The sequence below is a fragment of the Acomys minous genome, assembly GCF_964271855.1.
Source record: "Acomys minous genome assembly, chromosome: 13".
Classification (NCBI taxonomy): Eukaryota; Metazoa; Chordata; class Mammalia; order Rodentia; family Muridae; genus Acomys; species Acomys minous.
In genome coordinates, this window is record NC_140495.1 from 101,432,442 (window position 1) to 101,447,145 (window position 14,704).

The 14,704-nt window shown below is 53.2% G+C and overlaps 2 protein-coding genes across 2 annotated transcripts in view; one reads left to right on the forward strand and one right to left on the reverse strand.

Moving 5' to 3' along the window:
- Positions 1–10,055, forward strand: part of GNAZ (G protein subunit alpha z) — a 49,756-nt gene extending 39,701 nt beyond the window's left edge. Inside the window, exon 3 of the mRNA XM_084754695.1 lies at positions 8,097–10,055. Within this exon, the coding sequence (XP_084610821.1) occupies positions 8,097–8,441 (345 nt within the window). The 3' untranslated portion in view covers positions 8,442–10,055. The remainder of the gene's footprint in view (positions 1–8,096) is intronic.
- The window catches only part of RSPH14 (radial spoke head 14 homolog), a 77,817-nt gene that overhangs the window by 48,647 nt on the left and 14,466 nt on the right, over positions 1–14,704 (reverse strand). The window lies entirely within an intron of this gene.

The window sequence follows — 14,704 nt, forward strand, 5'->3', positions numbered from 1 at the left end:
AAGAGATCTTCCTTGAATGGATCAGAGGAGAACCAGGGCCCACCGCTACCAAGTACTCCCAGGTGGACATATTGGACTAAGATGTAGGGCCTCCTGTCTTTGGTCTTTATTGCTGTGTGAGACAGAGGGTGGAGGTGTCCTCTCCAGTTGTCATGGAAACGGCAATCTGTCTGCTGAGAGTCTGGGTGCTAAACTGACAGAGGGAGGGGCAGCTGGCCCTGTGTGACAGCTGCCTCTACCACCTTCCAGCCTTTCCAGCCGTTCAGTGCTGAGGAAGACCCAAGGGACTGCCACACACTTGAATGTGGCTGGTGTACCCAGAGTACCTGGGAGCCTCCCTGTGGGCAGCCGGGCCAGAGGCATACCTGCCTTGTCTCCATTAGGGTTAGCTGGCATTCCATCCAAGCCCTGGGGGGGGGGGGGGGGGAAATGCTTGGGCTCTGCCCACTGCGGCCTCTTCACCGAGAAGACGGGGTAAAATGGGGGAAGCCAGCAGTCAGTAGCTGGCACTGTCTGGAGAGAGCCAGACATCTGGGACTGAGGCTTCCCAGCTTGCTCTTACTGCCAGGAAACTGTGCCATGATGCTTGCTTAGATTTCAGCCGACTTCCCCTCGGTGTTTGTCACCTCACTCCGCAGGCGTTCTGAGCTCCTTGAGGACACCACAGCATGGATAGTAACCTCCCCCGTGGCTCTAAAGCAGGAGAGAGTGGTAGAGCCAGTCGCTACCAAATAGGAAACACGGCCACAGATCCCCAGACCAGCAAGCAAGTGCACTGGACTTAGCATAGCCTGTCCATGAAGGGAGACCCTGGCACCCTGAAAAGTCTCAAGGGCCTGGCTGACAAGCCTGATGTTGGTGTCATGGGGCCTTGGAGACCCCATCTTCTCAGAGGGAAAAAGATGCCTCATTTAGTTCTGAGCCCAGGACCAACTTCTTTTTTTTTTTTTTTAAGGTTTATTTATTATGTATACAGTATGCATCAGATCACATTATAGATGGTTGTGAGCCACCATGTGGTTCCTGGGAATCGAACTCGGGACCTCTGGAAGAGCAGTCAGTGCTCTTAACCGCTGAGCCATCTCTCCAGGCCCTGAGGACCAACACATTATTTCACTAAGGCAAGAGCTATGGTCTGGGATATGAGAGCTGACACACACAGACTCACCACACAGCCTGGTAGTGAGTGAGACATGAGAGGCGCCTTTCTCCAAGAAGCCAGCAGAGCCATGTCCACAGAAGCTCCCCAGCAACTAGTCTTAGTGACAGTCCTAGACTCCAGTGGTGCCAGGCCCCAACAGCAGCGGGCTGTTTCGGATCTATCTTTATCATTTCCAAACCAGAGGCTTCTGGGCACAGAGCACGGCAGATACAGGCAATGCCTTAGTTCTCTTTCCCTGTGGCTGTAATAAAAGCTACTGCAGGGAGAAAGAGGCCATTCTGGCTCACGGTTCTCAGGGGACACAGTCTATCATGGTGGGATAGACATGGCCAAGAAGATGTGACCGCAAGCAGGGAAGGGAAGGGTGCAAGGACCGTAGGCTGCCTGCTCACATTGCATCCACACCCAGGAAGCAAAATGTAAAGAGGAAGGTGGGGGGGTGGGGTCCCTAGTGATCCACTTCCTCCATTGAGGCTCTGCCCCATATGGTTTTGACGACAGCACCATGAGGTGGGGACCACCTGAGCCCGTTGGGAAACATTTCACATCGAAACCACAGGGCAGGACCTGTGTGTGGCTAGATGCCCACAACCATTGACCCTAAGGGCAGGAGGCTTGCAGTCTAGATGGAGGAAGAGAGAGATACTGAAGTGTGGCCAAGCATAGAGCTGCTATAGCTGGGTAGACCCGTGCGGCACTGAAAGACGCCTCGGAGGGTAAGCAGCACAGGCTAGCGGCTAGGTGGGTCCTAGCAGGGAGAAGAAATTGAGCACATGTGCAAGGCGGGAGCACACTACAGCCAGAGTGGCTAGGATAGGAGCCTGGAGGAAGGGTCTGGAGAGGCCCAGCGGGGCCAAACCCTGAAGCATACGGCTGTGTTGTGGGAGGACTTGAGACGTGAGAGTAGGTCCACACTGGGAGTCCTCAGAGGCGAACAGGCTGCATTTCAGTACTGACTGAAGTGTGCACCAGGGAGGAAGGAAAATCCCCCAGGAGCAAATGTTAAAGTCCAAGTTGGCTCACAAGTGTCAAGGGACCAGCTTCCCTTTCTTAGTCCACGTAAGACCCTGCAAGATATTACTTCTTGACGAGCAGCCTGGGTCAAGGCATCACGGCCAGCCGGGACCTGGCCGTGGCCCGGTTGCTCAGCTGCTGTGCTGCTGAGGCTTGCTCTATGTTAGAGCTAGGTGTTCCAGGTCTGGCTAAATGACCTCTGTAGCACAGGTCCTATCTTGGTTCTTCTCAGCACTCTCTCCATCCCACTTAGGATCCCAATTGTCACCGCATGGAACTGGCTCCCACTTCTAACTCATCGGCCTGGGGATAAGTGCAGGCCAGGATTTTGAGCCTCCGAGCCCCTGCTGAATGACCTCGGAGCCCAAAAGGAAAATTGAAGTCCCCAGGAATCCCTGACAAACACTGACTGGGGGTGGCACCAACTACGCTGCCCTGCCCCTCTGCACTGTTGGCCAGACTGGCCTCTGCCATAAAGTTCAGAGACAAGGATGTTGCACTTGTCTCACTGAAGCCTCTGTCAGCGAGCTCCCCGGCTACACCGCACTCAATATTCTGCTTGGCTTGGAGGAGAAGCAAACATCTTTCTCTTATCTGAAGGGCCAACCCCGCTCTTTAGGGACCATTTGCACAGGCTCCTCCATTCCAGGGACCTACTGAGGCCTAAGGGTGAGATCCCCCAGCCCCTCCCCCACTTCTCCCTGCTAGAAAAGTTCCTTCCATAGAACTCAGGTCAGTTCAGGGGAGTGGCCTGAGATCCTTGCTGCCTACCAGCAGTGGAAAGAAGCCAGCTGCACACCAGGACTGCTGACTGGGATGGGCCACAGTCATGGTGTCTGTCAGCTACTCCTATGACCCTCAGCCACACTGCCACCTAGTAGACAGCCCCTCCTCACCTTGGCACGCCCAAGCCTTTCACCAAAAGGAAGGCCTCTGTCGCTCTGTGAAGAACACCAGTCTGAATCCAGTGAGACCTGTGAGGCCCCTCCCATCCAGTACTGCCCCCCAAGGCTGGCAGTTTGTAGCTCTGACTGCTAACAAAGCTACAAGATTGGCAGTCTGGTGAATGGAGTTCATTCATGACCCAGACCAGCCCCGCCTGTAGGGTAAAAATCTGAATTCATTCTTCTGTGAAAAATACTCTGGGCTTTTCTACCACAGGCTAACTTGAACTTCCCACACTGTGCCAGAACTAATTTAACCTACAGGTGAGGAAAACTGAAGCCCAGGGCAGGATGGATTTCCCCCTCCCTCCCCACATGCAGCTGGTGTGACACCCCATCCCTGGCCACATCCCCTCACAACACACTCACAGGTGACTAGGCCCCTCAGCCGCAAAGGCCCAGCCGAAACCCCCCTACTGCCATGAGCCTTGTGTCACTTACTTCATCCTAGCTGTTGGCAGAAATCCCAGCTGCTACCAGTTATCTGAGCCCGGGTCCAGGGTCTAAGCTGCCCATCCCACCCAAGCCCTCAGCCACTCTGTTTTAGGGGTACAGTTACCTGTGCTATGTTAGAAGTGGGCATACAGTCCTGGTAGTTGACAGAAGAGGGATTTCCGCCTCTTCTCATCCACTGCCCTTTCATGCTGCCTACCCAGTTAGGGGACAGAGACAGGATGACACTAAAAACCGAGCCCAAACCTTGTATGCATAACCAGGGACACCTGGCCCTGTGTGTCGCCAGGTGTGCAGAAAGGGAACCAAATGGCTAACCTGACACAAGCTCACCCTGGCTGCTGGCCTCCTCAAGGGGCCATTCCAGGACCCAGCCCTGGTTTGGCTTCTGGCACCTGGAAGGCTTTCTAGGGATGAAGACCTTCCGTTTCTCAGAGTGACACGCTTGAAGGTCCTTAGGGATGTGCCATAAGCTCCCCTCCACCCCGTTTGTAAGAAATCCAAGCGCGGGCAAGCACCACCCCAGGACAAAAGAAGTTATGTGGCACTGAGAACGTATGGAGCCATCTAAACATGTCAAAACTGTCCAGGAAACAGCTGTGGCACGCCCTGGGGACTGCTACCTAGCCTCGGTGTGGCTGGCATGGCTGGTTACGAATCCCTGGTTCTCACCACCAATCAGCAGGCTTCCCACATTGGCCGGGCTTCTGTCAGAATCGTATGCTCTGTGGTATTTATCTAAGTGAATGTTCAGATGAGCCCCAGCCCCCTGGAAGATGTCATTTCCGTAGTGAAAGGGCCCTTCAGAGAGCTGAGTGGTTAAGCCCTGGCTGGCCTCACAGCAGCTTCTGACCACAGCATTTCCACTATGGCTACACCATTGGCGGCTGGAGAGGTACTGGTAAGGGAGATGTCCTGCTAAAAGGGAATATTATGGGGTTTTTTTTTTAAACCAAGCTCTGAGGAGTCATTACCACCCTAGGGCTTGGCTCAGGTGTGAAAGGAAAGCCTCCCCACCCCTTACTTCCATCCCTGCAAGTGGGCTATGGCTTGCTTGCTTGCAGCGCCTCAGATTCCAGGATCAAAAGGGAACGTGTTGTGTTGGGCTAGTGGAGGAGTTGCTGCCAGACTAGGGGTGCAGTAAAGGTGCCCACTGTACCGCCTCCAGAAGCAGCTATGACCCATAAAGCCAAGCAGACATAAATAGAGAGCAGGCAGGAAGATGCTCCACAGATTGACTAGGGCACAGCCAGATGTGGTTTATGGGGGGGGGGAGCTCCTGGAAGAAGGGGCTTGAGGTGATGCCCTATAGGAGAAGCAGAGCATGAACTGACGAGGAGTGCTGTAGTGGTGACGCTCGGAGGCCAGACAGAAGGCCAGCCTCAAGCCCTCCCATTCTCACACTTGAATTTCATGGCTTCTTTAAGTCACAGCCTAGAATGGCATGGCCCCTTAAGGGGCAGTGATTCGAGGTAGCAGGGTGCCACTGTGTGAGAGCGAGGGTGCGGCTCCAAGAGTGTGGATGTGACTGTGAAACTGGCTCCAAGGGCACCGGACTCATCAGTGGGCACAGGAGGCCGGGACGGGTACCAGGTCAGAAGACGAAGCACAGCTCCCACCATCGCCTCTAATGTTGCTCCTCTGGAGCCAAGTGCAAGCCCTCCCCCACCCCTACCCAGACCCCAGCCGCTGGATCCTCTGGTTGGCCCCATTTGGCCAGGGTCCTGATGGTGAATGCCTGTGCCTTTTCATCTCTCCTCCACCACAGAGTCGCAGGCAATCACGGAGCCTCTGGTCTATAGACAGATTCAGGACCCAGGGCCTGCCTCTCTTGCCAGGCCCGCCCATTGAGAGGTCAGGTCCCCTCTAACCAACCGTCCACAGCCATGCTGCGCTCTCTAACCAACCGTCCACTTCACAGAGCTTCAGTGCTCACACAGTGACAACACACCCAGCACCAGGAGTCCCTCTGGAGGACAAAAGGAAGTGGCTAGCTAAGGGAACTCTGGAAGCCTCATGTCCCTGTGAGCCTATAGGCCAGTGCATAGCCAACGCCACAACAGGTGTTTCTGAGTCTTCCCGGGCAGCTCCCAGGAGATAGGAGCATGTGCACAGGTGTTATTTGAGGCACACCGTCTCCCAACAGACTCGAAATGATGGCCAGTGTGGTTCTGCCATCGTCAAAAGCTAAGAGGAGGCCACCAGGAAACCTGAGCTTGAAACTGTGGCAGAGCAAGAGGGTCCTGGGGTATGAGGATGACCTGAGATGGCTTAAGACAACAATGGGAAAAGAAGCTGAGGCAGTCTCAGGGGTGAGACAGCCCAGGCGGTGTTTTGGCCCCACCTACTGCTACCCTTAAACATCTCTCTTCAGCTGAGCGCCTCACAGAGCACTGTCCTAAGAGGATCGACTCCTGGCCAGCAACTGTGTGCTGTTACAGCATCTTTAGGTGGACGGTCCTCCTTGTCCTTCCTCTAAGCTACATCTCACTTTCCGAAAACTGGACTGATCTTGGTCCAAGAACCACCTCTGCCATCATCATGTGACCCATGTGGCTAAGGGAACCATCACACCCACACACTTTGTGCTTCCCACCTCCCTTCCAGGCCAGGGGATGCCCCTGGTCCACCCCTAGATGCATTCTGTATCCGTATAAAAGCTCACAGCTCTGAGACCTCCACCTAGTGTGAGAGGCGTGACCCGCGCACCCAGGACATGCTCAGCAAGCCTGCTCAGTGAGTTGAAGAATATGTGCTAATAGCCATATCTGATACAGAATTGGGAGTCAGGAGCAAAAGCCCCAATTATGACATCATTTCTATGAGAAGTGACAGCTCCATTCCCACAGTCAGCTTTTCACACTGCAGTTTCCAGGAATCCATTAGAGCTAATTATTCCCCCAGTGGAATGGAGCATTCCTAGACCACCACCCACTGATCTCACTTTGAGAACATCACATCCAGGTCTGGTTCCGCTGCAAAGGAAGGTGCTGGGTCCCTCATGTACTGCTGGCCTTGGGACCCTGCCTCCAGTTTCTCAGCAGAAAGGTCAACGTAGACCATGCCAAAACTCCTCACTTTTCAGAGTCTTTTGTGGTTCTGTATCTACTGTGTTAACCCTAAAGACTGGTTTTACAAAACATAGCCTTCTGGGAAGCCAGGTCTCGGGATAACGGTATGTACCTTTGTCCACCCTCTGCTTTCCTCACATCTCCTTCCTCCAGCAGAGGCGCTACCAACGCCTGTGGCTCAGAGAACACAGAGTCTGGAAAGCTGGTTTCTGGGTAATAGCCTGGAACTGTGCCCCAGGGCCCACTCCCTCACCTAGGAGCTACAAGCTCCCAACCCCTGGTTGTCCCCAAGAGTGACTTGGAGCACATATCTTTACCACCAACCCCCCACCCCCGTGCCTCAGTTTCTCCATCTGTAAGATAGGAAGGTGTGAGGTTTGCACAGGCAGCACCTTCTGCTGGGAACCATCGTCGCTGTCACTGTCATCATGGGTGATGCTGCTGATGCCTTGTGTCTGCCTTGTCAGTGCCAGCTTCACTCACTGGACAGTGTCTCCATTGATGACCATATAAAGTTGGTCTTAGACTTCTCTAGGAACTTGGCTTGCTCGCTTTATCTTACAGTGCTGGGCAGCTTCCACCTGTGGTGAATCCAGGTGTGGACAGTTAACTCGTTTCAGAAATAAGAACTGTCCACGCCCTGAGGAGGCAGGCATGCTCCTTAAGACCTGAGGTCACTACGTACATTGTAGGTCCTCAAAAACAAAAAGGGAGAGAGGCAAAGAATGGAAGGGACCAGGGGCTATGCTCTTTCACTTGGTCACAACTCTGTCCTAGGATGTCACCCTCACTCTGTATGTGCAAGCCTGCCTCTCAGACAACGTGGCCAGACGCCCACTGTGTGCAAGCTATTAGAGCCAGTGAGAGGGACCAGGCAAGGTGCATTGGTAACAGCTGCTTCCGCACACTGAAGCCCAGGCTGCCCCTCTGCAGGTGCCAGGCGTGGCAGAGTTCTGTGGGTTCAACAGGACTGTGTGAAACCCAGGCTCACACTGAAGAAATAGTTCCCCAGGGAAGACTCAAGCTTCTGAGTGTGGGTGTGGGGAGGGCCAGGAGCCACACTGTGTGAAACAAATCAGGTCATCAGAGTAAGTATGGAAGGTCCTACATCCCCCGGGGGTGCAAGGAAACTGGGCCGGCTGCCTCAGCCTTCATACCACATATTGAGGCCTTTGGAAATCATGGCCCAGAGGAGGGGGTCCAGAAGGGGCAGGAAACCCCTAAATAGTCGGGGTAAAGTAGGTTGTCAGCTGTTTCTCGGGGAGATGGGTAAAAAACTGGTTTGACCGTAAAGGAGAGAGGGCTCCTTTCTGAAGCAGAGTGCTGTCTCAGGGGCTAGCTAGCACTAGGCAGGAAGTCTCACAAGGAGCGCCTCCTGGCGGGCTGTGGGTCTGGGTTCCTTCTCTGCTCGCTGTGAGACTAACGCCAACACTTCCCTCCTCACAACCCCAGAGCCGAATGGCAGAAAGCCTGCGCCTCTTCGACTCCATCTGCAACAACAACTGGTTCATCAACACCTCGCTCATCCTCTTTCTGAACAAGAAGGACCTCCTGGCCGAGAAGATCCGGCGCATTCCGCTCAGTGTCTGCTTCCCAGAGTACAAGGGTCAGAACACGTACGAGGAAGCCGCCGTCTACATCCAGCGTCAGTTCGAGGACCTAAACCGCAACAAGGAAACCAAGGAGATCTATTCCCACTTCACCTGTGCCACTGACACCAGTAACATCCAGTTTGTCTTTGACGCGGTCACAGACGTCATTATACAGAACAACCTCAAGTACATTGGCCTTTGCTGAGGAGCCGGGTGGGCGCGGCCTGCTCGCCTGTGGTGAAACCCACGGGGTTGTCATACCCCAACTCGTGCTAGAGAGGTCCGACCCAGAGGCAGAAAACAGGGGGCGGGGCTTGAAGAATGTGTCCCCAACCTCCCAGCCTCTGCCTTCTCGGGGGCCCCACGTTTCTGCAAACACAAAAATATTTGGATAGATTGCTAGGTAGGTAGACACAGACACACACACATGCACACCGGGAGAACCGCAAAGCTCTCCATAGTGTCAAGGTTTTCCGAAGTCTTTAAGAAGCTGCTGTCACAAGTTCATTCCAAGGCCACCTTGCCCTCCTTCACGCTGCCTTCCTGAGTTGACCCTCCACCCTGCACAGGACGGAGGGTCCGCGTTAGACTGCCGGGGAGAGGCTGCAGGACTGGGGCCAGCTCCGGCCGGCTGTGCCCATTGCCTGGGAGAAGGCCAGCTCTCCAGCTGAGCTCTGGACTACCACTGACCATGAGGGAGGCCCAGAGCAGGGACTGAGTTCTTTCCCTGCTAGCCACGCCCGGCTCAGCCACTCTGCATCACATCCCTTCTGTACCTAGGACCCAAGGGGACAAGTGATGGCACTAAGCAGACCTCTAACTACTGGTGGCTCTTTTTAAAGCAGCTAAAACGTATGCAGCAAAAATTAACACAGGAAAATGAGTGGCATCGTTTATTTCAAACTAGGCCAGCTGGATTTCTAGCTTTTCTTCTACTGGTCTGATGTTTTATAAATGGAAACCTGGTTTTTCTTCTCTGGCATCTTTTTTTTTTTTTTTTAATTTTTATTTTTGGCCAAATTTTATGTTTCACAGGAAAAAAAAACTTATGGACGATTTCAGGTGTGGTTAAATATTCTTTTTTAAATGCAGTTTTTCAAAACACGTTTCATTTCAGGTGTCCCTTTTGCGTCTGGCTTGCTGAGTATGGAAGTTGTCACCTGGACGATTCTGCTCCTCGGCTCCAAAGAATTCTGGGGCAAATGTCCCACGCCAGTCTCATGGGACATATGTACATAAGCCTCTGCAGTGTCCTCCTGTTGTTGGTGCCATTCTCTGCTTTGTTTTTAATTTAAGAAAAAAAAATAAATGTGATGTATTTAAAGAAGGTTCTTTACTTAGGAGCAAATGAACAATAGCTAAATATCTTGGTATTTAAAGTATAAATTATCTATATGGCTTTGCCAAATGAAGGAAGGGGGAGGCAAGAGATGGCACTCCTCCGGTCCCTGCATACTCCAAGCCTGACGTGGGCTGCGAGCTGCTCAGACTCCTGTGAAGGCACAGCTAGAGTTGTGGCCTGAAGGAGGCCCTGCCGGGACCATGCACTCTGGGCCTTCTAGCCCCAGGTCCCACAGGCAGTGGTCATAAAAGAGCCTTGGTTGTGTATAAATACAAAGCCCTGATGCCAAGGGGGGGAACAGCGCCACTCCAGCCCTTGCCAAATCTCTCTCCGTCCTTTGGTTGGTACCCATGTGTCCAAGGTCAGTGTACAGAGTCGCAGCCAAGGAGTTGAGATGTACAGAGGGAGAGGAGAGCCAGTGGCCGTATAAAAGTCAAAAGATTGTCTACTTTAAGAAAATAAAATACCCTGAACGGAGCCAAACTTTGTCCCTGTGTGCTGTGTGTGGCTCATGTGTGGCTTGGACTCCGTGCCGTCTAAAGAGCAGCTGGAGGCACCTTCCACAAGGAGATCCCTCCCACTCCTTCTGCACGGTACTTACATGCACAGGTAAAATCGTTTTGGAATGACCGCCAAGCAAGGATGAACTTAAAAGAGGAGGGAATACAAAAGAGAATAAGCCTGCTAGCCCCGCCCCCTTGCCATCGCCTAGGAGGTTGCAAATGATGATGGTGCTCACCCCCTTCTGCTGTACCTGAGGCCCCAGCCATCACTGGCCCAGTTGGCACCATTGATGGGACTCCTGAACCCCACAGATAACCTTTCCAGGGGTGTGAGTCGGCTCCCCAGAAGAAAGTATATATAGGCAGATCCTATACTGCCCGCTAACTGGCTTTTGCCTTCAGAGGTACTCAGGGTGGTAGAACAGTGCCCAGCCACAGCCTCCTTCAAGCGCACTCGGATGCCTTACAATTAGAATAATAACATGCACCTCTGCGGGTGGGTGGAGGGGGGGCCTGGGGCAGTGGTGACCGCCATATAGTCCAGGAAGTTGAGGAAGGATCAGGTCAGGTCAAGAATCAAGTCATGACGTGATTCTCTCAAGTCACGGAAAGGCACTGTTGTTCATGAGGAACACAGGAGTCAGGTGCCTGGATCCCCTACCCTGTGCTGAGCCTGAATCAGGCAAGGACCGAGGAAGAGCGCAGAGTGACCCTGAAATGCCCCCTCCAAGGAGAGCTCCAGACAGAGGGAGCCCTGAGTGTAGGGCAACTGACATCCACACAGACTGGGTCTCTGGTGCGCTCCTTACCTTCCTACCCCTGTGGGAATCCCCTTCAAGTGTTCCCATGTCACCAACTGCAAGAACCCAAGCTTGGCTTTTTTTTTTTCCCCAGGAGATAGACATTCAGCTGTAAGTCACTGAGACTTATTTTATGCTTTTAATAACAACTGTGAAACAGAAAAGTAATTTCGCTGTGAACATCTTCAACCTAAAAATACATAGCTGAAGGGAAAACAGAGAGATTCTGTCCCGCTTGGTATGTGTGGGGATCAGAGGAGACCGGACCCAGGAAATGGCTTTCCTCTGGAGCCCCATGGGTACCTGCTGGTGATCGCTGCCGGCCCCTGCGTCAGTCGCTTGCCCTGTTGCTGTGACTAGAATACCAGACAGACGGCTACTTGGGGGGGGGGGGTTGTTCTGGATCAGAGTTTGAGGCTCTGGCCCATCCAGGCATAAGTCATAGAAAGAAGAGCAGCTGATGGCACTGCATCCACAGTCAGGGAGCGCCAACGCTCATTTGTACCTGTTTGGTCAATCTGGAACCCAGCACATGACATGGTGCTGCGTGGAGGAGTCAAGGTGGGCCGACCCTCCTCGATTTACCTAACCGAGATCATCTTTCACAGGCTTGTCCAGTGGCTAAGCTAACCCACACAGATCCTCGGCAAGCATGCCCAGAGCCTTAGCGCCTAGAAGATTCTAGATTCTGTCATGCTCACTGTCATTGTCAACCACCATATCCCCCTTGGACTCCCATTCTGGGTACCAGCTGGGCTCTCTGGCTGTGTGCTGTAGTTCACCTGTGGTGGTTTTCCTCCCTTCCCTCACTCCTGCTGTCCATCTTCACAGTCCTCAGCACGTCCATCCCTCAGGGCCAAGCTTGCATCCACCCCAGCCTGTCTAGAAGTCCTATCCCTCCCCCATCCCACGTTCCGCCCTCACCCACCCCACGCCTGTATAGGCAAATTGCACTAAATCAAGCCAGTATAATACAGCAACATCTGCTGATTCGTCCATAAACTACTGTCCCACCCACCTCCTTCCCCTCCAAGGACACAGGCTGACCTAAGAGGCCCAGGAGAGGCCTACAGTGTAAATTCCAGTAGCCAGCTTTAGCAGAGAAGTTGGTAACAAGATGTACAAAACAAACTAAGCGAGAAGCTGGTGGCAAGAACAGCTAAAGGGACTGGCCCACACCCACACCTACACCCACCCCGCCAATGCTACCTAACTTCTCTCCCAAGACACACCACCATCCGGGATCACCACTTTCCTCAGTGGCTTGTATGGTCAGGGATGCAGGGCATCGTCCTGGTTATGGTGATGCTCGCGGCCCTCGACAGCAGCAGTGCTCTGCGGTACACTCCGAAGAAGATGAGGTGACAAGGTGTGGGGAGATGGCTCAGTTGGTAAGGGGCGTGCTGCCCCAAGCATGAGGATTGGAGTTCAGGTCCCAGCATTCTAGTGAAAAGCTGGGCATCATGGTGTGGGTTTGAAATTCCAGTACTGGGGAGGTGGATGGCAGGCATATCTACAGCCTACATTCCAATAAGATACTATCTTAAATAAATAAGATGGACAACCCCCAAGGACTAATACCTGAGGTTATCTGTAGCCTCTACACACACACACACACACACACACACACACACACACACACACACACACACACACACAAAGGCAGAGACCCTAACAGGGCACAACTTCCCACTAGCAAACAGCATGGCCAGTGACTTGGTCAGTCTATAGCCCAAAAGGGTTGTGTGTGGTCTGTGTAGGCCCTCGATGATACCAGATGGGCAGAAAGTGTGCCCAGCTGGCACAGGGGCCAAGATTATGGAGGGCAGCACTGCACTGTGAGGTTGGGCAGCCTCCAAAGGCTTAGACGGCACTGGGAGGGACCCATCCCACCAACAGCCTGCTTGGCCCAAGAGAGATGGTGACCCTGGTCAGGCTTGACAGGGCTAGACGGGAAAGGGCTCTAGCCCACTGGAGGCACCAGGGGGTACAGTGAAAGAAGGGGATACGCAGAATCAAGTAGTTCCTTGTATTCAGGCTGAGGTTATCCTAGCTAAGGTCAGGGAACGAGCAACTTGGGCTGTCAGGCTAAGGGCGTAAGTGTAGTGTCAGATGCAGGAGTGACAGCTTCCTGGAGTACTTCATAGGCCATCAGGTATGAGAGAAAGGCGGATGCTGTGGAAGAACAGGGGTTGCCTGCCTGGGCCTGAGGTATCCCACTGGAGGGGAAGTTTCTCCTGCAGCCTTTTACATCAGGGAATAGCCAGTCCCTGCAGGTTGAGCTCCCTGTGGGAACAGCTGTCCAGATCCTACTCAAGGAAGCTCCCTGCAGCACATCAACCTGGCCAGGCATGCCAACTTCTTGTGGTGCCCACTACACCCAGTGAGATCTAGGCATGCTCCGACGCCAGGAAACGGTTCCCGCAGATGGAGGCTCTACCCCATCACTGGCCATTTGTGGGTACTCCTTGTTAGTCATTGCCTGACCCAAGTCCAAGGCATCACACATCAGGGCGAGAGACAGAAAGTTATTCTACCAGCACTACATCAGGGCCAGCATCTGAGAGCTAGGCACAACATGCGGGAGTTAACCTGAGAAAGGACCAGACCAAACTCACCCACATACCCAGTCAATGCCCGCAGCAAAAGAGGATCCTGGGTGGGCACTCGAGGCCACCAGTTTCTGGAGAACGTGGCATTTATCTTTTCCATTTTGGTTTCTCCTCTCATAAAAGGGCAGCCCTTTAGGACATGACATAGGGTCAGGCCCTAGTCCCAGAGTGCCCCCTGCTGGTTACTCTGGGAACAAGTCAGCGCTTGCTAGCTGCAAGGATTCACAAGGATTCAGACCCTCTACAGGTATCCACCTGCTAAACAGTATTAGCTTGCACACAGAGTACTCCGGAGGCCAAGCACCACTGACATCATGGGAGCAGCAGGCACCAAGAGTGCCATAATTTAAAAAAAAAAAAACAACCCTTCTGATGTGCCATTGACAGGAAACCCCATAACATATGCTGCCAACTAGCAGAGCACCCAGCCAAACTACACAGGTAATGGAAGTTGGGCTCCCACCAACTAGCTACTGCACAAGGTAACAAAATGATGAGAGAGATGCTAAAACAAAAAGATGTACACACCCAACTCAAAGTCAAGCTAGGACGCCATGTGAGATACAGCCGCACCACTGAACCCAAAAGCCACAGTACTGGGGTGAGCCCGAGATGGACGTCCCCAGGCATCCACCACATTGCCCCTTTCCCCCTGTCCATTTTCCCAGTCATCACCCAAGTCCTTGCTGCCAGTCTCTCCACCAGGCTTCCCTGGTCACCCCTCTAGGGACCTCACCCGCAACTACCAGCATCCACCAAGACAAATAGGTGGTGCTGAGGTCTCCAGAAAGGCTTGCATTGTTTGGGCTTCTCAGCACAGGTGACTCCCTTCTCCTGTTGTTTGGGCTCTGCAGGGATATGGAGGGGGGGGGGCATCTGAGAGAACCCAGGATGCCCAGAGCTTTCAGCACCCTGGCAGTATTGATTAGAAAGGTCTAGAAAGAAGATGGGCAAAGGAAGGTATGACCTTCACAAGCTAAAAGTGAAAAGTAAAATGTTCTATTTCCTAAGACACGTGGCAGATGTCTTCAAGAGCTCAGGGGAAAATGGTAATGTCTCCTGTGGTGATCCCCCACACCTCAGGGAAAACTGCAAAGGAAAGGCTGGTGAGGCTGACTTCCACCAGCAAAGAACTGTAGGGCCAACAAGTGAACAAACGGTGAGAAGCCACCCAGCTCAGTTACCTCTCCTATCGCTCTGATAAAATGCTC